General features: G+C 35.5%; 6 protein-coding genes across 9 annotated transcripts; all 6 read left to right on the plus strand.

Moving 5' to 3' along the window:
• The first annotated feature begins 152 nt into the window (after positions 1-152).
• LOC17882510 (chaperonin 60 subunit alpha 2, chloroplastic) lies at positions 153-3,152 on the plus strand. 3 transcript variants are annotated; one of them, XM_023780804.1, is made up of 10 exons: positions 153-297; positions 393-546; positions 653-774; positions 892-1,099; positions 1,193-1,338; positions 1,448-1,754; positions 1,844-2,094; positions 2,241-2,444; positions 2,545-2,847; positions 2,939-3,152. In XM_023780804.1, exons 1-9 carry the CDS (start codon positions 250-252, stop codon positions 2,833-2,835), a joined length of 1,731 nt encoding a protein of 576 aa, XP_023636572.1. In that variant the 5' UTR covers positions 153-249; the 3' UTR covers positions 2,836-2,847; positions 2,939-3,152. The 3 variants fall into 3 exon arrangements, with proteins under 3 accessions (XP_023636572.1, XP_006287368.1, XP_023636573.1); XM_006287306.2 differs by having other exon boundaries at positions 2,545-3,006; XM_023780805.1 differs by lacking the exons at positions 153-297; positions 393-546 and having other exon boundaries at positions 697-788; positions 2,545-3,006.
• Positions 3,153-4,362: 1,210 nt separating this feature from the next.
• Positions 4,363-9,164, plus strand: LOC17882403 (squamosa promoter-binding-like protein 7). 2 transcript variants are annotated; one of them, XM_023780648.1, is made up of 10 exons: positions 4,363-5,114; positions 5,581-5,753; positions 5,888-6,117; positions 6,188-6,262; positions 6,365-6,472; positions 6,763-6,880; positions 7,006-7,141; positions 7,362-7,515; positions 7,590-8,165; positions 8,413-9,164. In XM_023780648.1, exons 1-10 carry the CDS (start codon positions 4,522-4,524, stop codon positions 8,701-8,703), a joined length of 2,454 nt encoding a protein of 817 aa, XP_023636416.1. In that variant the 5' UTR covers positions 4,363-4,521; the 3' UTR covers positions 8,704-9,164. The 2 variants fall into 2 exon arrangements, with proteins under 2 accessions (XP_023636416.1, XP_006289414.1); XM_006289352.2 differs by having other exon boundaries at positions 5,891-6,117.
• A 1,550-nt stretch (positions 9,165-10,714) lies between these two features.
• Positions 10,715-14,052, plus strand: LOC17883157 (sugar transporter ERD6-like 16). Its single transcript, XM_006287569.2, has 16 exons — positions 10,715-10,966; positions 11,051-11,113; positions 11,310-11,399; positions 11,490-11,549; positions 11,644-11,709; positions 11,906-12,047; positions 12,134-12,198; positions 12,296-12,469; positions 12,545-12,629; positions 12,720-12,766; positions 12,860-12,922; positions 13,002-13,061; positions 13,166-13,219; positions 13,353-13,412; positions 13,548-13,662; positions 13,735-14,052. Exons 1-16 carry the CDS (start codon positions 10,781-10,783, stop codon positions 13,854-13,856), a joined length of 1,452 nt encoding a protein of 483 aa, XP_006287631.1. The 5' UTR covers positions 10,715-10,780; the 3' UTR covers positions 13,857-14,052.
• Positions 14,053-14,202: 150 nt separating this feature from the next.
• LOC17882023 lies at positions 14,203-14,847 on the plus strand. The gene is made up of 2 exons (XM_006289653.2): positions 14,203-14,396; positions 14,474-14,847. Exons 1-2 carry the CDS (start codon positions 14,246-14,248, stop codon positions 14,611-14,613), a joined length of 291 nt encoding a protein of 96 aa, XP_006289715.1. The 5' UTR covers positions 14,203-14,245; the 3' UTR covers positions 14,614-14,847.
• A 4,377-nt stretch (positions 14,848-19,224) lies between these two features.
• On the plus strand, positions 19,225-24,744 carry LOC17882069. The gene is made up of 12 exons (XM_006286970.2): positions 19,225-19,922; positions 20,007-20,186; positions 20,284-20,394; positions 21,514-21,852; positions 22,014-22,190; positions 22,287-22,586; positions 22,688-22,810; positions 22,901-23,098; positions 23,202-23,455; positions 23,608-23,812; positions 23,897-24,202; positions 24,328-24,744. Exons 1-12 carry the CDS (start codon positions 19,725-19,727, stop codon positions 24,616-24,618), a joined length of 2,682 nt encoding a protein of 893 aa, XP_006287032.1. The 5' UTR covers positions 19,225-19,724; the 3' UTR covers positions 24,619-24,744.
• Positions 24,745-25,247: 503 nt separating this feature from the next.
• On the plus strand, positions 25,248-26,818 carry LOC111829909 (pyrimidine-specific ribonucleoside hydrolase RihA). The gene is made up of 5 exons (XM_023779950.1): positions 25,248-25,454; positions 25,529-25,708; positions 25,938-26,048; positions 26,401-26,688; positions 26,792-26,818. The coding sequence occupies exons 1-5, from the start codon at positions 25,248-25,250 to the stop codon at positions 26,816-26,818; spliced, it is 813 nt and encodes a 270-aa protein (XP_023635718.1).
• The last annotated feature ends 126 nt before the right edge of the window (positions 26,819-26,944 follow it).

Consider the following 26,944-nt stretch of genomic DNA (forward strand, 5'->3'; position numbering starts at 1 on the left):
ATAAGAATTAAAATAAATAAGTTATAATGTATTTTATCAAAAATAATTGTCCCTGGAAAACAAAGAACTTATAAAGTATATAAAAAATGGACTCTTACTTAACATTTTACCAAAAAAAAAATAAAAAAAAAATGGACTCGTCCCTTGACTCGCTCGGGTCATCGAATTCACAAAACTCACTCACCTAAACCCAAACATCAATTAAAACCCTCCGTCGCATCTTTTTCCCCATAGCCCGGTAGAGACGAAATGTTCGCCGTATCACCGTCGTCTTTCTCGCCGACAATCATTTCTCCGGTAAAGTCCCCTTTTACTCTCCTCGCCACCATTTCTTATCCCCAAGAATCTTTCTTTTTTTCTTTAACCGAAATAGTTTCCTCGTGCTCTTGTAGAGCCGTAGTAGTGGTCAGAGGAACAAACCGAGAAAATTCTCAGTGGTGCGAGCAGGATCCAAGAGGATACTATACGGAAAAGATAGCAGAGAGGCACTACAAGCCGGTATTGATAAGTTAGCTGATGCTGTTTCCGGTACTTTAGGTCCTCGAGGTGAGCAAAAAAATTTCAGCTTTATCCTTATTACTAAAGCTGGGATTTCAAATTTTCTTCATTTGGAATTGATAAAGAACTGAGTTTTAATGTGGAAACGATGCAGGGCGTAATGTAGTGTTAGCTGAAAAAGATACAATCAAAGTTATTAACGATGGTGTCACCATTGCTAAATCTATTGAGCTTCCTGATACGATTGAGAACGCTGGAGCAACATTAATCCAAGAGGTTATTCATTCATGGTGGCTAAATGATTCCCCTTTTCTCCTCGTTAGTTCATTGTTCGAGCTTAAAAGTGTTATGGACTTGGCAAACCTGAGACTTGGGAGTTTCTATGTGTTGTAGGTTGCCATTAAAATGAATGATTCAGCGGGTGATGGGACAACAACTGCAATCGTTTTGGCTAGAGAAATGATCAAAGCTGGATCTTTGGCAATTGCTTTTGGAGCTAATGCTGTTTCTGTGAAGAATGGAATGAACAAGACTGTTCAAGAGTTGGTCAGGGTGTTGATGACGAGAAGTATTCCTGTGAAAGGAAAGAGTGATGTTAAAGGTTACTTTACTACTTATAACCATAGCTGAGTTTGGATCGGCCTCATTTTTCGTAATTTGGAATAATTTAAAAAGGGATTCTTGTGTTCTGTAGCCGTGGCTTCAATCTCTGCTGGCAACGATGAATTTGTGGGGAATTTGATTGCTGAAACTGTGGAAAAGATTGGCCCTGATGGTGTCATCTCCATTGAATCATCTTCCACATCAGAAACGTCTGTTATAGTTGAGGAAGGAATGAAGGTTCGTTTCCCGCTTTATTTTGCTGTTTTATAAGCTTCACGCTTTCCATAGTTAAGATTATCAAACCATGGAGTTTCTGCGATTGATGAAGAAAATTTCTTTTGTACAGTTTGACAAGGGCTATATGTCGCCTCATTTCATCACAAATCAGGAGAAATCTACTGTGGAATTCGACAAAGCTAAAATCCTTGTGACGGATCAGAAAATCACTTCAGCCAAGGAATTGGTTCCGTTACTGGAGAAAACTTCCCAACTGAGTGTTCCACTCCTTATAATTGCGGAAGATATCTCCACGGAAGTGCTTGAGATACTGGTAGTGAACAAGAAGCAAGGTTTGATTAATGTTGCTGTTGTGAAATGTCCAGGAATGTTGGATGGGAAAAAGGCTTTGCTACAAGACATTGCACTCATGACAGGTCCTGGGTTTTCTCAATCATTTGTACTTTCCATGTTGATTTTCACACGACCTATTTCACTTGCTAACATGACAAATGATATAAAACAGGAGCTGATTATCTTTCCGGAGATTTAGGCATGACTCTCATGGGCGCAACTTCAGATCAGCTGGGAGTTTCTCGGAGAGTAATAATCACCGCTAATTCGACAACTATAGTGGCAGACGACTCAACTAAACCTGAGATTCAGGCAAGAATTGCTCAGATGAAGAAGGATCTAGCTGAGACAGATAATTCATATCTTTCAAAAAAGATCGCAGAGAGAATTGCTAAGCTCACAGGAGGTGTGGCTATAATAAAGGTACGATTTTACAATAACCTCTTTTGTTTAGAATATGCTGCAACAACTTGGCTTGCATCAGAACTTTATTTCTAACTGTTTCAGCTCTTGATATTTTTTTTTTTGAGTCCTCGTGAATAAATCAGGTTAACCCTGTCTTAATTCAGGTGGGAGGTCACACCGAAACAGAACTTGAGGACAGAAAACTTAGAATAGAGGACGCGAAGAATGCTACATTTGCAGCCATGAGAGAAGGTATAGTTCCAGGTGGTGGTGCCACTTATATCCATCTTTTAGATGAGATCCCGAGAATCAAGAAGAATCTACTGAAAGATTCATATGAAAAGATAGGTGCAGACATTGTAGCGACGGTATGACAACTCAAGACGAAACCAAACCTGTTTTCTTAACCATTCTGGTTTCTTTAAACATCTGTCAAAAGTTAGAAAATCTCTTCTTCATTTTTTGCAGGCGCTCACAGCACCTGCAATGGCCATAGCAACCAATGCCGGGGTTGATGGATTAGTTGTGGTGGAGAAAACGAGAGAACTCAAATGGAGAAGTGGTTACAACGCAATGACTGGTAAGTATGAGGATCTTCTGAACTCTGGAATAGCAGATCCTTGTCGGGTATCAAGATTCGCCCTCCAAAATGCGGTTTCTGTTGCCGGCATTGTTCTCACGACTCAAGCTGTGCTCGTGGAGAAGATCAAACAGCCTAAACCTGCCGTTCCTCAAGTTCCTGGCATCCCTACTACATAACCACAATCGTAGGTAACAAGCACAAAAAAAACCAAACTCTTTCAGCAGATTTTGTCTGGATGGAAAACTTATGCTCACAAATTGGTGTTCGATTTTGTTGTAGTTTAACTAAAACATCAAAATCTGTGATGCAATGATATGTGCACAGTGTGAAAGAAAAGATTAGTGGTATCATTGTGGCTTAATCTGGAAGCTAAACTTGTTCTTAGACTCAATTATCAGACAGAGCAAGTAGATTGCCTTGTAAAGCAAGATTCATACGTTGTAAACCCTGATTTCCTTATTATAAATTATCAATATACAAATATCATTTTCAATTTGTGCTTACAAAAGCGACATGTCTAGTCTACAGTATTAATAATATATGCAATGTTAACATCATCAAATATAAGCCAAGGATTAAGTCAAAATAAGCATTTTCAATGGTAGATAAAAGTCTACTCCAATAACCCCAATCCATCCATCAATACCTCTCATTCTCAAATCTCATCTGACCCTTCTCGTGTCTCCTCATTTGTTCATGGTGTCAACATTTACTCTCATTCCCCCCAATATATTTTGTACGAGAAGAAGACAGACAAATAAAGTAGCTAAAATTTGTAGTACAAAAAGGAGTATTACTCACATGGCGGATGAGACGCGTGTCTATAATTTGTTGGATAAGAAACGAAATAAAAAAAAAACAAAAGAGAGAGCACTTTGGGTCGCTCACGTCCCAAGTAACACTGATCCGGCGTCGTTTTCGATAACGATAGAAGAACTGTTTGGTTTCACAAATTCGCGTAGCTTACACGCGACTCACCTTTCAACCAATCACCTTCTGCCACCATATAACGCGTGTCTCTCACGCCCCGACACACTCCTACACAGCTCAATCCTTTTTCTTTTAATTGTATTCTCTCGCTCTCGGCATCCCAAATTTTTTTTGTTTAGTAATTATTTTGCGGTTTTTCTAGTAACCATATTCATCAATCATCATATACTAAATATTGTGGTTATATAAAAACTTAATGCATCTACATCGGATTTTATAATTTTTGATGAGCCACCTACTTACCTATAAAACCAACCAGTCCAAAATATAGCACTACATGATAGAAAATGATTGGCACAAAACAAAAAGTGGTGATATATTTGAAAGACAAAAAAAAAGGAAAATGTTATATCATGCAAACAAAAACGATAAATATATCTATTGTTAATTGTTTTTGAATTGAGAAAACAAAATTATATGATTCTTAAAATCGTTATTAGTTGTCTTTTCAAGATGAATGAGTTTTCAGCATTTGAGAAAGAATATATGTGAATCAATTAGGGAGAGAAAGGAATATGTGAGTAGATTATTATAACACGATTAATAACAAACTAATCATGATTGTGTTTATTACTTCAACGAGTTCATTTTGTTCAAATTCATTGAGTCATTTCATATAATGTAAGACTATTGTATTTTAGATAATTTATTTTATCTTTTCCATTTAGAAAATTATACAATACTTTATTCTCTTTAGTCTAATTTTTAATTTCTCTAATCTGTTTGTTTGTTTGTTTTTCTTTCTCAGAATTTTGATGACTTTCTCTGCAAATTTTACCTAAAACCTTCAACCAAAATCACCAGCTTCCCTCAACAACCGATGGACCTTTCGATGTTTCTCTGAGAATTTACGAAAAAAATTGAAGACTCAGATGTCTTCTCTGTCGCAATCGCCTACGCCGCCGGAGATGGAGATGGAGATTCAACCTCCTGCATTGCTTAACGATGATCCTTCCACTTATTCCTCCGCTCTCTGGGATTGGGGAGATCTCCTTGACTTCGCTGCTGACGATCGCCTTCTCGTCTCTTTTGATTCTTCCGATCAGCAAGCTCCTTTCTCTCCCGTTCTTCTTCCTCCTCCTCCTCCTCCTCCGCTGCCGCAGCTGATTCCGACTCAACCTCTTGCGGAATCTGAATTGGCGTATCCTTCTCCGGACGAATCTGGTTCAGGCTCCGATCGGGTTAGGAAGCGAGACCCGAGGTTGATTTGTTCCAATTTCATTGAAGGTATGCTTCCCTGTTCGTGTCCGGAGCTTGATCAGAAATTGGAGGAGGCTGAGCTACCCAAGAAGAAGCGTGTTCGCGGCGGGTCAGGTGTAGCTCGATGTCAGGTTCCGGGTTGTGAAGTGGATATAAGCGAGCTTAAAGGGTACCATAGGAGGCATAGGGTTTGTCTCCGCTGTGCTAATGCTAGCTTTGTTGTGCTTGACGGAGATAATAAGAGATACTGTCAACAGTGTGGAAAGTATGTTTCTTTTTATCGTTTTGCATTCTAGAGCTTTGATATTTTGACCAGGTGGAATTTAGAAATGGATTTGGTAGCTGAAGCTGGGAATAATTGTCTTAGGTTATATCTCCAACGCCCCCTCGTGGGCTTTGTGGTTGACTATCTTCTTTATTGGATTGAAATTATCTAGAGATTTGAGTTGCAACACGAAATCATCTAAGATCGAGTTGCTTTTCTCTTTTTGACTGGTATAGAAACTGTTGAATCTAGCATTAGGAAATTGGATAACTTGGGGTTCAGACTGTTGATCAGTTTGAATGATTTCACTGTTTTCATATATGATTAACCAATCCTCTTTCTTCAGCATAGGCTGAGCTTAACTGGGTTTTTTCGCTACCAACTGTGTAGTAGTCAGTGTTATCGTTAATGTATTTATTGTCCTATCTATGCTGTCGTCGTTACAGAGAGTGCACCTATTTGGCAGGTTTCACGTGCTCTCAGACTTTGATGAGGGAAAACGCAGTTGTCGGAGAAAGCTAGAGCGCCACAACAACAGACGGAAAAGGAAACCTGTAGATAAAGGAGGCGTTGCTGCAAAACAACAGCAAGTGCTATCACAGAATGATAACAGCGTAATTGATGTTGAGGATGGAAAAGGTATAAGTGAATAGCACTAATCAAATACAATCATGTGTTTTTCTGTTTTAGTTGTTTGCTTTGCATATTCCCAAATGTTTAATCTCTCTTGGAAATTCAAGCTGATTCTGTGTGTCCATGTTGTCAATTTGAAGCAGACAATACATGCTTTAGTGACCAGAGAGCAGAACAAGATGCTTCTTTGATTTTTGAAGATCCACATATTCCAGCTCAGGGTTCTGTACTCTTTACCCATAGCATCAACGCAGACAACTTTGTCTCTGTTACAGGTTCAGGTGAACCTCAGCCAGATGAAGGAATGAATGATACAAAATTTGAACTTTCACCTTCTGGTGGCGACAACAAAAGCGCTTATTCAACTGTGGTGGGTTTCTCTTCTCCCACTCTTATAAAAAAAGTGTGCGCTTTATAAACTAATTTTCAATTCATTGTAGTGTCCGACTGGTCGGATCTCGTTCAAGCTATACGACTGGAATCCAGCAGAGTTCCCACGGAGACTACGTCATCAAGTATTCTCAAGAATTATATATTACAGTTTAGTGTTCAGAGGCTATGTAAACCTTTTTCAGTATCTCAACGAACTAATTTCATGTGATGAATTGAATTTTCAGATATTCCAATGGTTGTCCACCATGCCTGTAGAGCTGGAGGGCTATATCCGTCCAGGATGTACAATTTTGACCGTCTTTATAGCAATGCCAGAGATTATGTGGGCGAAGGTACATTCTGTTATCTTTTACTCATCAATTATGTGTTCTTGGTGCCGCAATACAACATAATATAGTTGGTTCTTTTCAGTAGAGTGTCTAGTGCTCTGTCTCTATGCACCTGTTCCCCTCTTAAGTACCATTAAAACGCCTATGTTTTCTTGTGACCGGGAGCTCTTTTTTTTTCTATTCAGTATGATTGTGTCATGGAGAGAGAAAATACAAACTTAGATTCTCTTCCTGTGAGCTCTCACCTTGATTTTACACTGTAATAAGCTTTTCCTATCTGTTCCTTTAAGCAGTTGTCTAAAGATCCTGTGGCATATCTGGATGAATTTATTCTTAAACCTGGAAAGATGCTATTTGGAAGAGGCTCGATGACTGTCTATTTGAACAACATGATTTTCCGTCTTATTAAAGGCAAGTTGATGTGCTTTACTTATCTTCTCTGTTTTTCTTTCTCCCTATCGGATTAGATAATCATTAATCTTGTGAGCTAGAAATTTTTGATGTGAGTGTATTCTTATTTATTTTGGTTTTGACAGGTGGAACAACTTTAAAGAGAGTCGATGTAAAATTAGAGTCACCAAAACTACAGTTTGTGTATCCTACGTGTTTTGAAGCTGGAAAACCAATAGAATTCGTTGTTTGTGGACGAAACCTTCTGCAACCCAAATGTCGGTATGTATGTCAACCTAATTTTGATCTATGCTTGGAGTTTTCTCTCATTTAGTTCTGTCTTATATCTCATATGATGAAGCTGATATTGCAAGAAACTTCAGAATGTTGCATTTGGATTACTATTATCATTTGTTGGTTTGATTTCTTTCACTTGTGACCACTAAGATATTCTAGATAGGAAATAATAAAATGAAGCTTACAGATAATTATTGTGTTGTAGGTTTCTTGTGTCTTTTTCTGGGAAGTACTTACCCCATAACTATTCTGTTGTGCCTACACCGGCCCAGGATGGGAAGCTTTCTTGTAATAACAAGTTCTACAAGATCAATATTGTGAATTCTGACCCTAATCTCTTCGGACCTGCGTTTGTCGAGGTACTCATTTTTTTATGATAAACATTTTTGTAAGTAGCTTATATTAAAACGGTCCTCCGCCAATCCTTTTGTAGGTTGAAAATGAATCTGGCTTATCAAATTTTATACCTCTAATTATTGGAGATGAATCGATTTGCTCCGAAATGAAAGAAATAGAGCAGAAGTTCAATGCTACACTAGTTCCAGAGGGACAAGGAGTTACTGCTTGCTGTTCTTCAACTTGTTGTTGCATGGATTTCGGGGAGAGACAGAGCAGCTTTAGTGGCCTCTTGTTAGATATTGCATGGTCAGTTAAGGTTCCCTCTGCAGAATGCACTGAGAAAACGATAAACCGATGTCAGATTAAAAGATACAACAGAGTGTTGAATTATCTGATACAAAATAACTCGTCGTCAATCTTGGGAAATGTACTGCACAATCTGGAAACTTTGGTGAAAAAAATGGAGCCAGACAGTCTTGTTCACTGTACATGTGACTGCGACGTGAGGCTTCTACATGAAAATATGAATTTGGCGAGTGATGCTAACAGAAAGCATCAAAGCCATGAAGAGTCAAAGGTGAATCCAGGGAATGTTCTTCCTTCATCAGGTTGCTGTTGTGAGAGCAGTTTCCAGAAGCATAAATCATCAAGAATAATAAACTTCAATCAGGTTTTCACTAATATCTGAGTTTCTCTTTGCTCCGGTTTGATTGATACTGGACTCTACCCACAATCATCCCTTGTCTTGCACATTTGTTTTTTTTTTTTTTGCTCCACTGCTGATAATATAGTTTGTGTTTCCTGATATCTTTGGCACAATATGACGAATTTGCATAGTTTTGCACACAATCTTGTGTCTGTTTCTTGGAATTTGGATAGTTTTGTTTATTAATGTCTTCCATTTCTTATGTTGATAGGATCAGGAAGCAGGACTAGATTGTAAGGCAGACTGTTCACCAGATATTGGTGGAAAAGAGACTGATCCTCTTTTAAACAAAGAGGTTGTCATGAACGTAAATGACATAGGAGACTGGCCAAGGAAGTCCTGTATACCAATACACTCTACCCTAAAATTCAGGTCACGTCAAACTGTTTTCTTAATCGCTACATTTGCTGTATGTTTTTCGGTCTGTGCGGTTCTCTATCATCCAAACAAGGTCACACAGCTTGCAGTGGCAATCCGGACAAGATTGGCGCAGAAACTTTGAATAAAAAATTCAATTGCAGAGTCGTCTCATTTTAACCATACTTGTGTGTTCATCAAAAGCTTGAAGAGGGCTATAAAAACAAAAAAAAGTTGTATCAGCTTTCAATAGAGCTCAGCTACAGCTTTTGAGAGAGATTCCCTTTGGAAAGAGACGAGATGGTTCATGATCAGATGAGTACTCTGACTCTTTCTCTGTGTTCTTCTTCCTAATTTCTTAAAGACCGGTGGTGCTGCTGCAACTGTAATAACAGGAAATAGTCTGATCAGTGATTGGTTATATCCCTCATCGAGTAGTGTTATCTGTATATTAGGGTTTGCTTTCGCTCACTGTTAACCCTTTTTTGTTTTGTTTTTTTTGGTTCTTCTTGGTCTAAGAAATGATTCTTGTACAAACCCTAATCATAATCTTGTGCAATTTTCTGCTTCAAGCAATTAATGGCTCTCGTAGCTTTAACTCTCTAATTATTTTCAATCCAAATAAACTAATAAGCAGCAATCTTTTGGTTACCTTACCCGTAGTCAAAACTAAAAAAGTAAGGGAAATTTTGTAAAAGCCTAACGTGTTGACGTGTTGTAAACAAATGTTGTCGTTTGTTCTTATTGCAATTCAGGAATACTACTACTGAATGATCGCTCTAAAATATTTAGCAATGAAGAATAATCTGCTTTTGTTTGCACAATACATTATCTCATTTGGCTACAAAAACGTTTTCTAAAACTATGTTGATAAGTGATAAAATAATGGTTTGTAGAAAGATAGTCGAGATAGTTTTCTTTCTAAGTAGTACTGTATTTAAACGCAGTAAGTTTAGTTGCAACATAGAACGCAAATGGGGTAGAATAAGACAAAAGGAGAGGTGAGATTTGAAAACAATGAAGAGACACAGATACACATATGGAAATGCGTCAGTTCCGAGTCATATTTTGGTAAACGACAACATTCTAATATTTTATGATTGGCTAAGATGTATACACGCACCTTTCTTCAAACGTATCAAACGCTAGCTTTATCGTGCTAATTTGAACATAATAAACTAATCCATTTTTGTTTTTCTTTTTGCATTGAGAAGCCTTTCTCTTTAACAAAATACAAAACTATTAGTGATTACTTGGACGTAGATATGCAAGTTCAAAATCTCACAAGACATGTTTGTATATGTATAAGCCTTTGTTCAACAACTGACGTCAAGGAATTGCAATTTTTTAATAAGTTCATCTCAGTTTTCAAATCAATTGTTATTATTATACCTTTAATTTTTCTACTTAATTAAGCTTGAAAGAAGCACCTTATACCTTCGAAAGAGTAACATATAATGTTGAGCTCATCTTACTCTGCACACCAAATTAATGAGCAAAGATAGTTCAATTGCATGCCATCAAACATCAAAATTTGGTACATATCTAAAAAGTTGATTGTCCGACCGTGCATGTCATCACTCTATAGAACAACACATCACATGATTCATTGAACGGAAGGATATTATATGTACGACTAGCTCCATAAATTAAAAATATATATATATAACTACGTATATAAGAACATATATATTGACAGATTTAGCTGATACGTGCACCTGGTCACAATCACAATGGCTAGTTGAGTAAACTTTTAGACCCACATTAGTTAATATATCAACATTAAAGTCAATAAATAATTTTTTCAAAACAATATTGATAGAGAATTTTGATCGTAATATGAGATTACATTACTTTTATAAAGATTAAGGCATAAATAGTAAAGATATTAACTTGACTTGAATAGGAAAAAAAGATAAGGAGTAGCTAGAATTGGTTAGTGTAACATCAGAGCCATGTAAGTGACAGCTTCATCCCACATGAGCCACTATATTCGTCAGTACTAATCTCAATCATTCTCGCCGTTTATTATTTTATTTATCGAATTTGCCGTCGAAGGACAAATATCTTAAATATCTTCGTCCCATGTCGAGGACTTTACATACACCTATAAATACCCATTTCACGAAACTGACTCTTCACATCTCTCTCTATAGTGATCTCTCTCTGTATCTTTCCTTGAATATTTCCTGCTCTCAAAAGAGTTAATAGCGTGAAAGAGGATGGCAATTAGGGAAATACATGATGTAGAGAAGGGTGACACAGCAAATAAGGTGAAGGATCTAGGGAAACCACTTTTGACTGATCGATATGATGAAAAAGAGAGTGAGGTTAATGATGAGTCCTACTTGATGGTTTTCTTCAGCACTTTTGTTGCTGTCTGTGGCTCCTTTGAGTTTGGCTCTTGTGTAAGTTTTGGCTTTAGACACACTCTCTCTCTTTCAATCTGATCGCCAAACTATTTTTCTTAGATTTTTCTCTTTTGTAAAAAGGTTGGATACTCAGCGCCTACTCAGTCATCTATAAGACAAGATCTCAATCTCTCCCTTGCTGAGGTTTGTGTCTATACTTCTAGCTTACCAATATTTTATCCCCTGGTTTTGTTCTTAACTAGGATTATAATATTTTTAAAGTTTATTATTTATACGCATAATTTCATGAAATCACAAAGTCATTGAACTAGACATATCTTTATTATTACAGATTTGCAGTATATGAGATCATTGTTGTGTGTGTGTGTGAAAAATGCAGTTCTCCATGTTTGGATCCATCTTGACAATAGGTGCAATGCTTGGTGCTGTTATGAGTGGGAAAATATCAGATTTCTCCGGCCGAAAAGGAGTAAAATCTTCCCCAATCCCGAAATTATAATTGAACAGTATTATATTAAAAAAAAAAATACCAATATTTATATGTCAACACTCATTTCAGGCTATGAGAACGTCAGCTTGCTTCTGCATCATAGGGTGGCTCGCTGTCTTCTTCTCCAAGGTATTTAAATCTACACATACATACCTATTTTTTTGACTATTTGAAACACTGAAACTTGTATGGAAATATATATGATGTTATAAATGTGGTGCAGGGTGCTTTGTTACTTGATGTAGGAAGGTTCTTTACTGGATATGGGATTGGAGTTTTTTCTTATGTGGTAATTTTACTCACTTTTTTTTTTTACTAACAAAAATCTTATATAAACCTTTAAATAAATTATTTTATGTACTAGTCAAAGATAAAACTGTGTAATTCTAGTTCACTCTGTTTTTTTTTGGGGGGCAAATTATGTTGATATTTGTGAACCAATGTTTAAAAAACTCTTAGTTTCGAATGTATATTTATAAAAACAGGTCCCTGTGTACATTGCTGAGATATCTCCAAAGAATCTCCGAGGTGGACTCACAACACTCAACCAACTCATGATTGTGATCGGCTCATCCGTTTCTTTCTTGATCGGATCTCTCATTTCTTGGAAAACTCTTGCCCTTACCGGTACATTTCTCTCGGTTTCTTGATTAATATTTTTATAGAAATTCCCTTTGGAAACTGATCAGTATGTATGTTTTTGGTCTTACAAGGACTTGCTCCTTGCATTGCTTTACTCTTTGGCTTGTGCTTCATACCTGAATCTCCTCGATGGCTGGTAATTTTCTCTATCCGATTCATGATTTTTATCGGTCTTTACACCATATAAGTTTTGAAAAACATGATTGAAATCTTTCATGCCTTTGCTTTTCCAGGCAAAAGCAGGCCGTGAGAAAGAGTTTCGCATAGCACTACAAAAGCTGCGAGGAAAAGATACAGATATCAAAAATGAAGCAGAAGGTATTCAAGTCTCGATTCAAGCTCTAGAGATTCTTCCAAAAGCGAGAATCCAAGATCTTGTGTCCAAGAAATATCGTCGATCTGTCATTGTAAGTTTCAGTAGCCAAAACAAAAACTTACCAATCTTTTGTGTATACTGATCAGATTGGTGTTTTATTCTTCAGATTGGTGTTTCCCTAATGGTATTCCAACAATTTGTGGGAATCAACGGGATAGGATTCTACGCAAGCGAAACGTTTGTAAAAGCCGGTATATAAGAAAGATAGACCTCAATATCTCATCTTCAATCAGAACCAAGTTCAGTTTAAATTCTGACATATGTCTTCAAAACATTTGCAGGATTTTCGTCTGGGAAGCTCGGAACAATCGCTATAGCTTGTATTCAGGTGCATAAACGTTTTTGCTTCACTCAATATTCTTCTCTATGATAAAGTTCGTTTTTTTCAAAACCTTAACACAGATCGAATCATTCTAAACAGGTGCCCATAACTGTTCTTGGAACAATCTTGATAGACAAATCTGGAAGAAGGCCACTAATAATGGTAAAATATTTAAACTTAAGAAAAGGGTTTTCGAGTCCAAAGTTTAGTTTTATACTAATATGGACAAATGTTTCTGTAGATTTCAGCTGGTGGTATCTTCTTGGGATGTATTCTCACTGGCACATCTTTCTTCCTCAAGGTTCATATCATAAACCCTCCCTAAACCCTGCTATCGCTTGTAAATCTATTCATATGTGCGTTAAATCAGATTGTAACATCGATTCTTTTATGTTTGTGATTCAGGAACAAAATTTGTTGCTTGAATGGGTTCCTATGTTGGCCGTTGGAGGTGTACTTGTAAGTGTAGCTTAGTTCTTAGTTTCTTACTTACTACCACAAACAGAACACAAGTACAGAGGTCTTTGTTAAACATTTAGTATAGTTCATGATAGTAGTACTAAAACTCCTGTATTTTTTCTTCACTATTCAGATCTACGTAGCTGCTTTCTCCATTGGAATGGGACCTGTTCCTTGGGTGATAATGTCAGAGGTATGGTACGACGCTTCCTTGTGTAACAAGTAACATTGTTTTAAAAGACGGTACTTGAGTAGCAAGTTAGCTGACACTTTTTAGTAGAGTAAACACTGAATTGGTGCTCTGTTTTTGGGGATGAAATAAATGCAGATATTTCCAATAAACGTGAAGGGGATTGCAGGAAGCTTAGTGGTACTGGTGAACTGGTCAGGCGCTTGGGCCGTTTCTTACACATTTAACTTCCTCATGACCTGGAGCTCTCCAGGTACAATCGTAATGTCTTCTTTTGAAAAGGCAAAATTAAGAAGCTAAGCCTTTTTTTTTTTTGTTTGGGTAGGTACATTCTATATATACTCTGCTTTTGCAGCCATGACGATTATCTTTGTGGCTAAGATGGTGCCTGAGACAAAAGGGAAGACACTCGAAGAGATCCAAGCTTGTATCCGAAGAGAAACATAATTAGCCGGATTTATGTGAATTTTTTTTTATCAAAAAGAGTAGAGTTCGAATGTGATAAGGGTTTTGCATTAATGTTTTTAGACTTAGGGTTTTTATTATTTTGTTCACGTTTAAGTTTTCATCAATTAGGTTATTGATTGGTATATGTAAGAATCCGGAGAAATCAATAAAAATGTAATGTCAAAACTTTATATCATTCAACATGCTAATCACAAAGCATAACATGTAAACCCTCTCCGCGAAACGGAGGCTTCACTTATAATTACCCGAAGACTAAATTACCATATTACCCCTATCTCTTCTCAATCATTCTTTAATTATTTTTTATTTTGGGAATCTGTTGAGTTTTTCTCTGTTTTTTCGGATTGGATCAGTGGAAGAGAAGATCAATGGCGTCTCCATCATCAACGAGGATCTGGTTCCGTATACTGATCGTTATAGGTTTAATGGTGGTTCTTTTTTATGTCGGCCGTCCTCTCTACTGGAAGATCTCCGCCACAATCCACGATATCCGACACAACAAGCAATCAGTCAGAGAAGGTAAACACTCAAACCACACTCTGTTTTCTCAGATGGGATTCTTGAATTTTAAAGATGAGTGTGTTGTTTGGAAACAGGTATATCGCAGATCGTTCAAGAAGCGCAGAGATCGGTGGGATGGTATCACGACGAATCAGATTCAGGTTTCCGAGAAGGTCACAACAAGAAATCTGGAGTTGCTTCTTCTCGGAGGCTTCTTTTTGCTGAAGATCAGTGAGAAATCTTCTCCTTTTTTTTTTTTGTCTCAAGTTATCGAAATAATTTGTACTACTGTGTTTTTTTTTTTTTTGTAGATTTTGAGATTTTGGTTTGGTGTGTAAAGCAAATAGTAGGATGCTGTAAGTTTCAGAACATAGTGCGTTAGATCGATCAAAACAAAGACAAAAGTTATGGTGTTTACTGGTTTTGTTGCATATTGCTTCTAGCTAGTTTTGTGAGTTTTTTTTTGCTTTTTGAATTTTTGAGATGATCTGTATTTTTTTTGTCGGTGAGATGATCTGATTCGTTTCTTCCTCTGGAAAATACTACTTGATCAAACGAGTCTAGTAGGTAGCATCATTTTGGATTTGATTAGTTTACATCAAACAAGTTCTGATCACAGTTGTACATATGTCTCTGCGTCTTATAATATGCCTTTGTTCGAACTAGAAGCAAGAGTCAGTTTGTTTCAATTGGTGGTGCCATAGCGGACGGAAGAACTCGTTTCGTATAAGATTGTACTGAGTCGTCTCTCAAGCTTTTCGCATTCCTTGAATCCTACAAAAACAGAGAAATATAGAACATAAGATTTCAAAAGCCTTTCGAAAAATTGTTTATTAAGAACACTAAGTAAACAAAATAGATGAAAGTGTAGAATTCAAACAAACTATATACTCACTTTGTCTCATAATATCACATAGTGCAAATAAATTAAGAAAAAATGATTTAAAAAAATACCTTTCATAATCCCATCTTTTATTTATTAATCACTTTATTATAAAACAACAACTCATGTTTTTCCAAACATCATACAAAATGAAATCGTTTTTGGTTAAAACATTACTTTAATGTTTCTTATACTATACACTAAATGATGTGTAGACAACAAATATTTGTCTAGTTTTACAATATATAAAGATCATTTCAAATGACTGGTTCCTAAGTGCATCCTCAATGATAGCTTTTTAGGGCTAAGATTTTCTTAACAGAATACCTTATATAATGTACTCTCTTAAGGAAATCTTAGCCCTAAGAAGCTACCATTGATGATGGTCTAATGTTTCTTACTTATAAGATCGACGATGTTACATCTCCGGTTACCCCCATTACGGATTAGACCATGATATTAAACTTTTCAGCATGGATATGGTTTTGAATGTTTTATGTGCCGGCTAGATCTTATCCAATGATGAAAGCAAAGGAAAAAAAATAAACAATATGTATGCAAAAGGTTATATATATATATATATATACTTATAGTATTTCATCTTGGTGGAGACAGATGTTAGTTGTTTAGTGATATAGACGTAAGCACTTTGGTTAATCAAGTAATTATGAGTAAATTCTTTCAATTAAACAACTTAAGTCAAGCAAAGAACTTTTAAGAAAGAGAGATCTTTAAAATTCATACACTTACTATCATTATGGGCCAAAAACTCAAGTGGGTTTTGACCAAAGTGAATCATCAAACTCCAATAAAACAAAGCACGTCACCTTTTGGTGCACACGAATATTCTTTATTTTATCTTTATCAAAATTGTATCTTCGATATGTTGATTTAAGGGACCAAAACTTTGAGGTGAATCAGAACAGTTTTCCTTTATACATATATATAAGCTCCTTCCAACTTTAGTTTTGTAGTGATGCTAAGCATGCATAGTTATGCCCACCTCGGCATTTTTCAATACATATTAATACATTATTGTTAAAGTCTGAAAGAGATAATGTGGGGACTCCATTTCGACCTAGAAAACTACAATATTGCTTGGGCTACTTCTTCTATCCTTAAGAAAGCTTATTTCGATTCACATAATTAAGATTTAGAGAGTATTTCATATGATAGTTATTTTTTTTGTTTCAAATATAGATTAGTTTCATGATAAATATTGTCCAAATCCGAATTATCGTACAAACGACACCATTATATGGTTTTATCCGTTTATCTAAAATTTGAACTACTACCACCACCCTTTGGGCAAACTACTTCATTAGCATATCACTTTGAAACTATAATGGAAAATATATCCACAAAAACCATAAAGTTGGATCTTCCGATTTTGACTTCTGGCTTCTTCTTCTTCTTTTCTTTGTTGCGAGTTGCGACTAATAATAATATTTCGTCATTTGCTTATAAAAGTCGAATCTTCTCATTCATAATTATACATCGTTACACGCTATGAATATTTTAAATGTATCAAGCGATTGTGTTTTAAACTTTAAAGTGTGTTTGCTATTGCTGGTAATATTATTATTATTATTATTATTATTGGTCATATATATATATATATATATGGTGGTGGAAAGTTCCAGGCTGTTGTACAGTTTTTCATATATTATCAAAGCGGAAAAAAAAATAAACATGAGATTCTTAAACTTTGAAATTAGTTAAGCTCATGAAATCGACATCAATATCGATCACGTATCATGTACGATATCCTAATTATAAGATTGTAAAGGATCGGTGAAACATCTAAATTCTTATGTTCACAATCACATACAACTTATGGAAATGAATCAATGATATTCGATATTATTAAACTTTACAGTCTCTAGTAATTTTTGTTATTATCGTATCTTACCTTATATGTTCTTCACATAAAAATGTATATTTCTATAAACTAATTGTTGGCGTACAAAGTTGTTCTATACGTGTAGTCCATATATACAAACATACACGATTATCAACTCATGGTCCCTTCGCCAAATCACATTCTTAAAAAATATCAGGTATCATATAATATATTAATTTAAAACCAAAGAAAAAAGGTAAGAAAATGTCACAGGAAATCATAAATTACTAGTTACTAATTTAATTGGAGAAGATTACTAATTAAGTAAGGAGGGCTAATTAATTACTACAATTGAGCACAGGCCATCCGCCATCGGTGGACTTCGAACAAGAAGAACCGAATCACGGCACGTGATCTAGATGTCGTAGTTTCAACGTGATTCTTGAAGTCCTCATTTTTAGTTTTTTTAGGGTAAACTGTTCGAGAAAATGAAGTCAAACAAAAACTATATAGGAGATAGCATCTTTTCAATTAAAAAAACACACAACAATACACACCCATAATGAGTTTCGTGGTTACAATAGATTTCTCTTTTTTTTTTAATCTTGTAATTTGATTCTAATGAAAAGTTGTATAAATATATATACATATATATTTTTAATTAATCACAAGTTGTGATTTGTTCCTTTTGTTTATGGTATGCTTTCTTTGATGACGGATCCGAATCATCTTTCTTTGACTTGGGTAAATAATGTGATCACAAGTTGGATAATTTATAGTATTAAAAAGCAATTGTTAAGATATAAACATTGATACTACTAATTACTAGCTAGAAGAAAAGCATACAAAGAAAAATCGTTATGAAACAATGAATTATATATGATGAGTTCACGCTTGACCCCAAAATTAACTATAGTTTTCACCATATACGACCTAAAAAGGTAACAAGAAGTGCATGTCTACAAATGTTTTGAATTGTAAATAAAACCACGTTCGAATAAGGAATATAATACTAATTATAAGAAATATATATATATATGTACGTATGTATATATACTAATAAAGACATGTTTCCACGTAAAAGATAATATATATATATATATTCGTGCACACATGTTTCGAGCTAGGTTGAAAGACCATGCTCCCATTTGCTTTCTGGAATACAGTTCAAGGTTACACAATCTAGCAGAAATGATTGGTAACTTAGTGGTTGATTGTTATCTTCTAACTAAGATAGTTAATTCTCTATATTTTCTTTGAAATGTTATGTTACAATAAATATAATAATCTATAATTCCCGTTGTATAGAGTTACAAATTAAAATAAAAGATAACTAATACTTAATTATATCTATGTGCAACCCTTATAATATCTTGATTTTTGGAACGAAGAGCAAATATATAAATACACGCACGTGAGTATCATGTAATTTTTTTTTTTTTGGTTGACTTATTCAAACTCGTTATTTCTTGTTGGATGTGAAACGAAAATTAATTTCGTTAATAAAAATAAATAAAAAATTGTTAACATTAAGTTTTGGGTGCATGCATGTATACTGTAAGTTCATGTGTTTAAGTTTTAACCATCTTTTTCCATAAAGAAGAACCACAAACCACACATATGATGTAGTTAATGAGTGACTTAATACAAGAAAAAAGAATTATTATTATGCATTAGTAGTATATATAAAAAGAGTTTTTTTGCTGATGTGGCAAATTCACAATTTTTTTGTTTTAAAGAAAACATTTCTGTTATTACATTTGTCAAACACATATTTCCCTACAATTACTAACCAAAGATACATTACATTCAGATTTATTCGTGTTTGGTGCAGGTTTAATTTTATTTTAGTATTGTAAATTATAACAAAGTAGATGCATAAAGAATATTTGACCCGAAATATTAAAATAAGTGTAAAATAAAGACATCACAATTCACAACAGTCATAATGTAAAAGAAGCAATAGCTAGGGAACGTTCAAGACACATTCTTAAGAAGTTGACTACTACAAGTTTTTTTCCTCAATTTTTCATTTTCCTAAAACCTAATTAATTTAGAGATACCACCAATAGCTTCTTCTTCTTTTAATATCGATTTTGGTCCCTCGCTGCCAACTATTTTCTCCTTTTTCTTTTCTCCACTCTCCTCTCTCCCTTTCTGCATCTGCACGTCGGTTTATCTTTTCTTCTTTTCCTGCAACCCTATCAACAGAACTGTTTATGTAAGCCACGGCTTTTTAAGATACAAAGACGTTGGAAAAGAAGACAAGATGATATCTAAAGACGCCTAAGAAATCTCATCTTTTGCCATTTCGTGTGTTGTTCTCTAATTTGTAAGGCTTTGATCATTTGATGTAACAGTCTCTCTCTCTCTCTCTCTCTCTCTCTCTCTCCCTTTGAGCTGATTCGCCAGTATAAACATACATAAAGAAACTACCTTACACATCAGGCTGGTGATAGGTGGTTTCTTGTTTACCCTTTCCTTCTCATTGGTTTTAGCTTTGATTCTAGTTCTATGTAATGCTTTCTTGAATCAGAATCTTTCTTGGTCTCTTCCATTTGGATAAACACGATCTTGAGTTTGTTTCACTTCCGTTCATCTTCTTCATCTTCTTTCAAAGATGTTGACGAGCCCAACTTTGAAGAGTGTGTGGTTCTCGTCCATCACAGTCGTCACTATTCTTGGACTCTTAGGACAAAACCTCCCTTGTGTTTTGTCTAGCCCACACCGTATTCTAGTGGATACAGATGTCGACACAGACGATTTGTTCGCTATACTCTACCTCCTAAAACTCAACAAGTCAGAATTCGATCTAGTCGTAAGTAACTTTCTCAGTCTGATCAGTTCTCTTCAATACTATCTTTAGTTTCTGTTTAGTATAATGCTCTGTTTTCTGAAACAGGGGATCACATTGAGTGCAAATGCGTGGACAAACGCAGGGCACGCAGTGAATCAAGTTTACGATTTATTGCACATGATGGGTCGTGACGATATCCCCGTTGGTGTCGGCGGCGAAGGTGGGATTCGTGACGACGGTACTATTCACTCTGACGTCGGTGGCTATTTCCCGATCATTGAACAGGTTCTCTCTTCTTCTTTTTTGTTTGTTTTCTCGATTCTTAACTCTTTTTTTGTATTCGTTTGGTTTGTTTGAAAATGTAAAAAAATGGTGTGTTTAGGGGATGACGACAACAGGGGAATGTAGATACAGACAAGCCATTCCTAAAGGTCTTGGAGGACTTCTCGACATTGACTCCAATTATGGATTTCGTAAACAGTTTCTTCCTCAGGTATTTATTATATTTTGACTTTGTTTTATACGTAAACGGATTATTTACATAAACAACAAACACTTTTTTGTCACCTTTCAGGAAAAAAAACAATACTATAGAGTATTAAATCCAAATAGAATTATTAAATTTTTAAAAGGATTTCAGAAACGGAAAAAGATTGATTTGAAAACATTCCTTTTGCTTTTTCTCGACATTATTTGAAAATATTACTATTTTCAGAAATTGGTGTTTTTCATAATCAACCTTGCTTACATGTATATGGCAGTTTATATAAATAAAGCTTAGCTGCCAAATGTATGTTTTGTAATTTTTAGCTTACGATTTTTTAAGTTTAAAGTTTAAACTACACTGATCGTATAAACTATACCTACTATATTAGCGTTGGTTATGTAAAGAATTACAATAGCTTCAATATTATATATCATATAGATCGCATGATCCAGTCGCACCAACTAAGCTACTTTTAATTGCAACCACCATTTCGAATCTTTAATCAATTGTTTTAAAAACTTTGTGGAAGGTTTTGTGACATTGGGTGTTGGTATCTCTTCGGCTACACGTGTCGTTAGAATCATATAGCAATGGTGGATTCCAATAGAAGTAGCTGACTTTGCACATCCAAATTACACTTGTCGGTTTACTAATAATAGATTCCAATACACTAGTGACACATATAATTGTAGGTTTAGGATCGGTCCTGTCGTGATATTTCACTATACAAAAACATAAGATTAATAATTGGTTGTTTTTTGTAAACTTTAGAAGTATATGATGTGTACAATATATCCATATTCAGTTTTTTTCTCTTAGTGATATCAAACTTCTTCAAAACTTATAATAACAGTACAAATCATTAACGAAATTTGATCTAAATTATCTCAACTCTCTTTCTTGAAAGTTAAAGAATTAGTTCTTTATATATAATTTTTTTGATAGTTTTGGTAAACAAAGTATAAAGGTACTATTAGTTCAAATAATATGTGTCTCACAGAACAAATGCTCAAAGTATTGGTAGTATCCAAGATTGGGTTAGTTGGTAATGTTTTTGTTTTGGTGGTGTTTTTGTTATTGTTTCGTAATTATATACGTGGTTGGTCTATGCCTGTGGGAAAACAGGGGAAGAGGAGATACACTCCTCTACGTCAACCAACGTCACAACAAGTGATCGCCGACACAATTTCCAAAGGTCCAACCACAGTAATCCTCATAGGATCCCACACCAACTTCGCATTGTTCTTGATGTCAAATCCTCAACTGAAACACAACATCCAACACATTTACATCATGGGCGGTGGTGTCCGGTCACAAAATCCAACTGGCTGCTGTCCGGCGAACTCCACGGCTGCTGAATGTCAACCTCGACAGTGTGGAAACCGTGGAAACATGTTCACAGATTATTCAAGTAATCCTTACGCTGAATTCAACATCTTCTCTGATCCTTTCGCTTCTTACCAGGTTCGTTGTCCTACTCTTTAATCTTCTTGACAGAGACTTATTTGGTTTTAAATTTATTATCTAATAGTTTGTGATGTTTTTACACATATATATATATATATCACAGTTTGTTTAGACTTTAAAAAAAAAAAAAACTAGACTCGGTTTGTGTGTTGTTATAGGTGTTTCATTCAGGTGTTCCAGTGACTCTGGTTCCTCTAGATGCAACCAACACAATACCTATCAACCAGAAGTTCTTCGAAACGTTCGAGAATAACCAGAGAACATACGAAGCTCAATACGTTTTCTTGTCTCTCAAAATCGCCAGAGACACTTGGTTTGACGATGAATTCTACAAGGTAATCACATTTATGAATATTCCATTTCCCCAAACTAATTAATCATGAACGTTTTCAAAACGTTCTTTTTCTGAAAAAAGTTGGTGATATTCTCAGAGTTACTTCATGTGGGATTCTTTCACGGCTGGTGTTGCAGTCTCAATCATGAGAAACTCTGTTAATAAGAACAACAAGAATGGTGAGAACGATTTCGCGGAGATGGAGTATATGAACATAACCGTTGTTACCTCAAACAAACCTTATGGAAAATCAGATGGCTCAAATCCATTCTTTGATAATAGAAGAACTCCAAAGTTTAACCTAACCCTTGGAGGAGTTCATAGTGGTCATGTTCAAACTAGTTTGCGAGATCCAACTTGCATACCAAAAAGTGGAAAAGGACGAGGGAAGTGTAAGGTTTGTGTTATTTCATAATATACCTGTTCTTTTAGGTTTCTGATTTGGTTTTGTTTCAGAGTAAACAATACAATCTTAACCTCTTTAATGATTAACATTAGGATGGTTACACTCAAGAGATCTCTGGACCTGATTCAGTTCGTGTTCTAGTCGCGACGCGAGCTAAACCGAACATAAACATCAAAAGTAAACTTGACAGAGAGTTCTATGTTGATTTCCTGGAAGTAAGTTTTCATAATCTCGCACAAATCTAACCTAGATAAAGTTAGAGATCACACTTTTTCATGTAATCAAATTGCTTACATAATGAACAGGTTTTGAATAGTCCTGAAGAAACAGGGAGATTTAACTTTTCATCTCAGTTTCCTTACTACAAAGAAGAATTGTTTAGACCAAATCTTAGCAAAACACGGCTGGGAAAGCCTGTTGTTTTCGATATGGACATGAGCGCCGGTGATTTTCTCTCTCTCTTCTACCTTCTCAAAGTTCCGGTGGAAAAAATAGATTTGAAGGTAACAAATAGCTCCATTACAACGATTGTTTATTACACAAGTAACTAAGTCAATATGTTGTTTTCCTCAATACCCTAACACCCACTATGTCTTGACTCGCAAGGCTATAATTGTAAGCCCAAACGGTTGGGCTAATGCGGCGACAATCGACGTGGTCTATGATCTGCTTCATATGATGGGTCGAGATGACATTCCAGTTGGTCTAGGAGACATATTGGCATTGAACCAATCTGACCCGATTTTCCCACCGGTTGGAGGTTGCAAGTACGTCAAGGCTGTTCCACGAGGCTGTGGCGGATTTTTGGATTCCGACACACTCTTCGGTCTTGCTCGTGATCTTCCGAGAAGCCCTCGCAGGTATGTATGTGTGGTATACATCAGTGACCAATTGATGAGCAAAATGACCTTCATCTCTTATTTTGATGTGAAATTCTTAAGAATATGTTAATATTTCTACAATGATATGGTAAGGTCATTTTACGCAAGATATATATCCACATATTATGCAGATACACTGCGGAGAATTCAGTGGCACATGGAGCTCCGAGGGACACTGATAGGCCTGAACTCCGACAACCTCTGGCACTTGAAGTCTGGCAAAATCTGACCAAACCTGGTAATGGAGTCTCTAAGATCACTATACTTACAAATGGACCGTTGACTAGCTTAGCCAAGATCATCTCATCAGATAAAAAAGCCTCCTCACTAATTAAGGCAAGAAACTTTCTGATTCTTTCTCTGTTAAATTCCATCAAGATCCTAGATTTAACTTAAGATGGCTTCTGTTGTAAATTTCAGGAAGTTTACATCGTGGGTGGACATATCAACCCTGAGACATCAGACAAAGGGAACATATTCACGATCCCTTCGAATGCATACGCTGAATTCAATATGTTTCTAGATCCTTTAGCAGCTAAGACAGTTCTTGAATCCGGTCTAAACATCACACTCATCCCTCTAGCAACGCAACGGAAGTTGAGCTCTTTCCAAACAATGCTTGACAGACTATATTCCTCTAGAAAAACACCCGAAGCTTGGTTTGTGAAGCGGCTGATTGCAAAACTGCAAGCTCTTCATAAGAAACACAGGAGATACACGCACATGGTAAAGCACCTCTTGTCATTCTGTTTCATCTTATGACAAAAGCAAAAAAAAAAAAAAAAAAATCAAGAGTAGTCAAGAGCCTCAGCTCAGCTGGTTTTAAAAACTAACCTAAATTGTTATTGCAGGACATGTTCTTAGGGGAAATTCTTGGAGCAGTTTTCTTGGGAGGGGATCAAGCTTTATTGAAGCCACAAATGCGAGCTGAGCACATAAAGGTGATAGCTGAAGGGGATGAATCGGTAGATGGTAAGATATTGATTGATAAAGTGCGCGGCAAACAAGTAAAGATACTCGAAAGAGTAGATGTGAGAGGCTTCTCTGAGAGTTTTGCTTCTAGACTCGATGATAAGAAACAATCTGCAGTCATAGGAAGCTTTGAAGAACAAAAGAAGAAGTGGAGCTCACCACCAAGCTGACTAAACATGTTGGCATAGATTACTATGTACAAGAATAAACCAGATTATATTTTATTCAATTTTTTTTTTAAACTTGTTTCTTATAGAGTATCCTCTCTCTAGAATAAACCAAATTTGTTTCCCTTTTTCCTGAAATCTCCCATTTAAATTTCAAATAGTTATGTTTTATGTAATAAAAAAAATAAGAAATCTGGAAAAACAGAAATTTAGAAAATAACTCTGATTGTCTAGATTAATATTCTAACGAATTATTTTTAATTTAAGATTTGAGGAAAAATCCTCTATCCGTATTAGTTTTTGATTGTTTTTTTAAAAAATTTGTATAGAAAATGTTGAAAGCCGACAGCCATATTGTATTACGTATCTGATGACAAAAAAATATCTTAAAAATATATTAGATTAGTTCTAAATTTAAAAAAGAAAAAAAGTATCAACAGAAAAATATATAGATTGCCTTAAGATTTAGATTAGTTACTTAAAAAGTGTAACGTTATTAAGATGATGTTTTCTTAAAAATAATAATAACCTTGTTGTTAACCATTTTAGTCAATTACTTTATGTAGTTACAGATCTTGAGTTTTGTTTTACATTCAGGCAAGAAACAGAACTCTCTAAGCTTCTTCCTTGTGATGTTGAACCCACGAAAGTCCATTCTCGTCGTCACAATTCTTGGGCTCTTAACTCTCGTCGTCACAATTCTTGGACTCTTAGGTTATGACTTGGCATGTGTTATGTCTAGCCCACACCGTATTCTATTGGACACAGATGTCGACACAGACGATTTCATCGCTCTTCTGTACCTTCTGAAGCAAAACAAAACAGAGTTCGATCTAGTGGTGAGCTTAAGCACATTACTTCGGCCATCATCCCTTACTTCCTTCTTTCTTAATGCTCTGTTTTGCTGAAACAGGGGATAACATTGAGTGCCAATGCTTGGACAAACGCAGGACATGGAGTGAATCACATATACGACATTCTATACATGATGGGTCGTGATGATATCGCGGTTGGTGTTGGAGGTGAAGGTGGTATTCTCGACGACGGTACTATTCTTCCTGACGTCGGTGGTTATCTTCCCATCATCGAACAGGTTTTTTTTTTTTTAATCTTGGTAAAATGTTAAGTATACAATTTCTTCTCTTCTGTCATTTCTAACATTTTTGCATATACAATAGTAATTTTAACATGTACCCAGGGGTGATCACCACAGTAAGTCAGTAACAATATTAATCGAGTATGTAGAAGATGAATTGAATAATTTGTATAGTTTTCATAGTTTTAAGATACTTAAAAATAAAAAAATTACTTATTGATTACAGGGGATGACAACAACAGGAGGATGCAGATACAGACAATCCATTCCTAAAGGTCGTAAAGGCCTACTCGACATTGACTCCAATTATGGATTTCGTAAACATTTTCTTCCTCAGGTATTTTATTTTCTTAATATTATCAAGAATGTTTTATCCAACCAAAACAATATGATCGACAGAATTAGGTTTAGAGGCCTTTTTTACTTAGTTTCTTTTGTATAAAAAATGTTCAATATGGCCACATGGTGGAGATAAGTGTTCTGACATATTTTCTATTTCAAAGATGTTTGTTAGTCCAGTGGTTCAACCTATGTTTAGCCATTCATGCATTTTATAAAATTAGAATTTGATATGTCTAACAAATAAAATATTTAACCAAAACAATTAGTGCTCTTATTACGTAAAGAGAATTTGTACATAAAATTAAAACATGAAATCGTATGTTTTTGTCTTTTGGTGGGAAAAACAGGGGAGCAGAAGATACACTCCTGTCTTGCAACCAACGGCACAACAAGTAATGGTCGAGAAAGTTTCAGAAGGTCCAATAAGTATCTTTGTGATGGGTTCTCACACCAATCTGGCTCTCTTCCTGATGTCACATCCTCACCTCAAACATAATATCCAGAACATTTACATTATGGGTGGTAGTGTACGCTGTCCAAACCCTAGCGGATTCTGTGGAAACTTGTTCACAGATTTCACTAGCAATCCTTACGCTGAGTTCAACATCTTCGCCGATCCTTTCGCTGCTTACCAGGTTTTCAGATTAATATAAAGATATATTATATGTAGTAATGTGAGTGTATTGTGTTTTCTTCAATGTTGTTTTATGTCCATTATATTACAGGTGATCCATTCAGGTGTTCCGATTACAATGGTTCCTCTAGATGCAACCAATACGATACCAATTAACAAAAAGTTCTTTGAGATCTTTGAGATGAACCAAAGAACATACGAAGCTCAGTACATTTTCTCATCTCTGAAATTCATCAGAGACACTTGGTCACCTGAAG

This window comes from Capsella rubella, unplaced genomic scaffold (assembly GCF_000375325.1).
Source record: "Capsella rubella cultivar Monte Gargano unplaced genomic scaffold, Caprub1_0 scaffold_6, whole genome shotgun sequence".
Lineage (NCBI taxonomy): Eukaryota > Viridiplantae > Streptophyta > Magnoliopsida > Brassicales > Brassicaceae > Capsella > Capsella rubella.

Coding starts and splice junctions, on each gene's coding strand:
- LOC17882510 (XM_023780804.1), top strand. CDS start 250: ATGTTCGCCGTATCACCGTCGTCTTTCTCGCCGACAATCATTTCTCCG. Junction 775..891: donor GAGCAACATTAATCCAAGAG/GTTATTCATTCA, acceptor TATGTGTTGTAG/GTTGCCATTAAAATGAATGA. Junction 1,100..1,192: donor AGGAAAGAGTGATGTTAAAG/GTTACTTTACTA, acceptor TGTGTTCTGTAG/CCGTGGCTTCAATCTCTGCT.
- LOC17882403 (XM_023780648.1), top strand. CDS start 4,522: ATGTCTTCTCTGTCGCAATCGCCTACGCCGCCGGAGATGGAGATGGAG. Junction 5,115..5,580: donor TACTGTCAACAGTGTGGAAA/GTATGTTTCTTT, acceptor CCTATTTGGCAG/GTTTCACGTGCTCTCAGACT. Junction 6,881..7,005: donor GATTTTCCGTCTTATTAAAG/GCAAGTTGATGT, acceptor TGGTTTTGACAG/GTGGAACAACTTTAAAGAGA.
- LOC17883157 (XM_006287569.2), top strand. CDS start 10,781: ATGGCAATTAGGGAAATACATGATGTAGAGAAGGGTGACACAGCAAAT. Junction 12,630..12,719: donor CGAAACGTTTGTAAAAGCCG/GTATATAAGAAA, acceptor AAACATTTGCAG/GATTTTCGTCTGGGAAGCTC. Junction 12,767..12,859: donor TCGCTATAGCTTGTATTCAG/GTGCATAAACGT, acceptor CATTCTAAACAG/GTGCCCATAACTGTTCTTGG.
- LOC17882023 (XM_006289653.2), top strand. CDS start 14,246: ATGGCGTCTCCATCATCAACGAGGATCTGGTTCCGTATACTGATCGTT. Junction 14,397..14,473: donor CAAGCAATCAGTCAGAGAAG/GTAAACACTCAA, acceptor GTTTGGAAACAG/GTATATCGCAGATCGTTCAA.
- LOC17882069 (XM_006286970.2), top strand. CDS start 19,725: ATGTTGACGAGCCCAACTTTGAAGAGTGTGTGGTTCTCGTCCATCACA. Junction 23,099..23,201: donor TGGAAAAAATAGATTTGAAG/GTAACAAATAGC, acceptor TTGACTCGCAAG/GCTATAATTGTAAGCCCAAA. Junction 23,813..23,896: donor AAGCCTCCTCACTAATTAAG/GCAAGAAACTTT, acceptor TGTAAATTTCAG/GAAGTTTACATCGTGGGTGG.
- LOC111829909 (XM_023779950.1), top strand. CDS start 25,248: ATGTTGAACCCACGAAAGTCCATTCTCGTCGTCACAATTCTTGGGCTC. Junction 25,455..25,528: donor AAACAGAGTTCGATCTAGTG/GTGAGCTTAAGC, acceptor TTGCTGAAACAG/GGGATAACATTGAGTGCCAA. Junction 26,689..26,791: donor ATCCTTTCGCTGCTTACCAG/GTTTTCAGATTA, acceptor TGATCCATTCAG/GTGTTCCGATTACAATGGTT.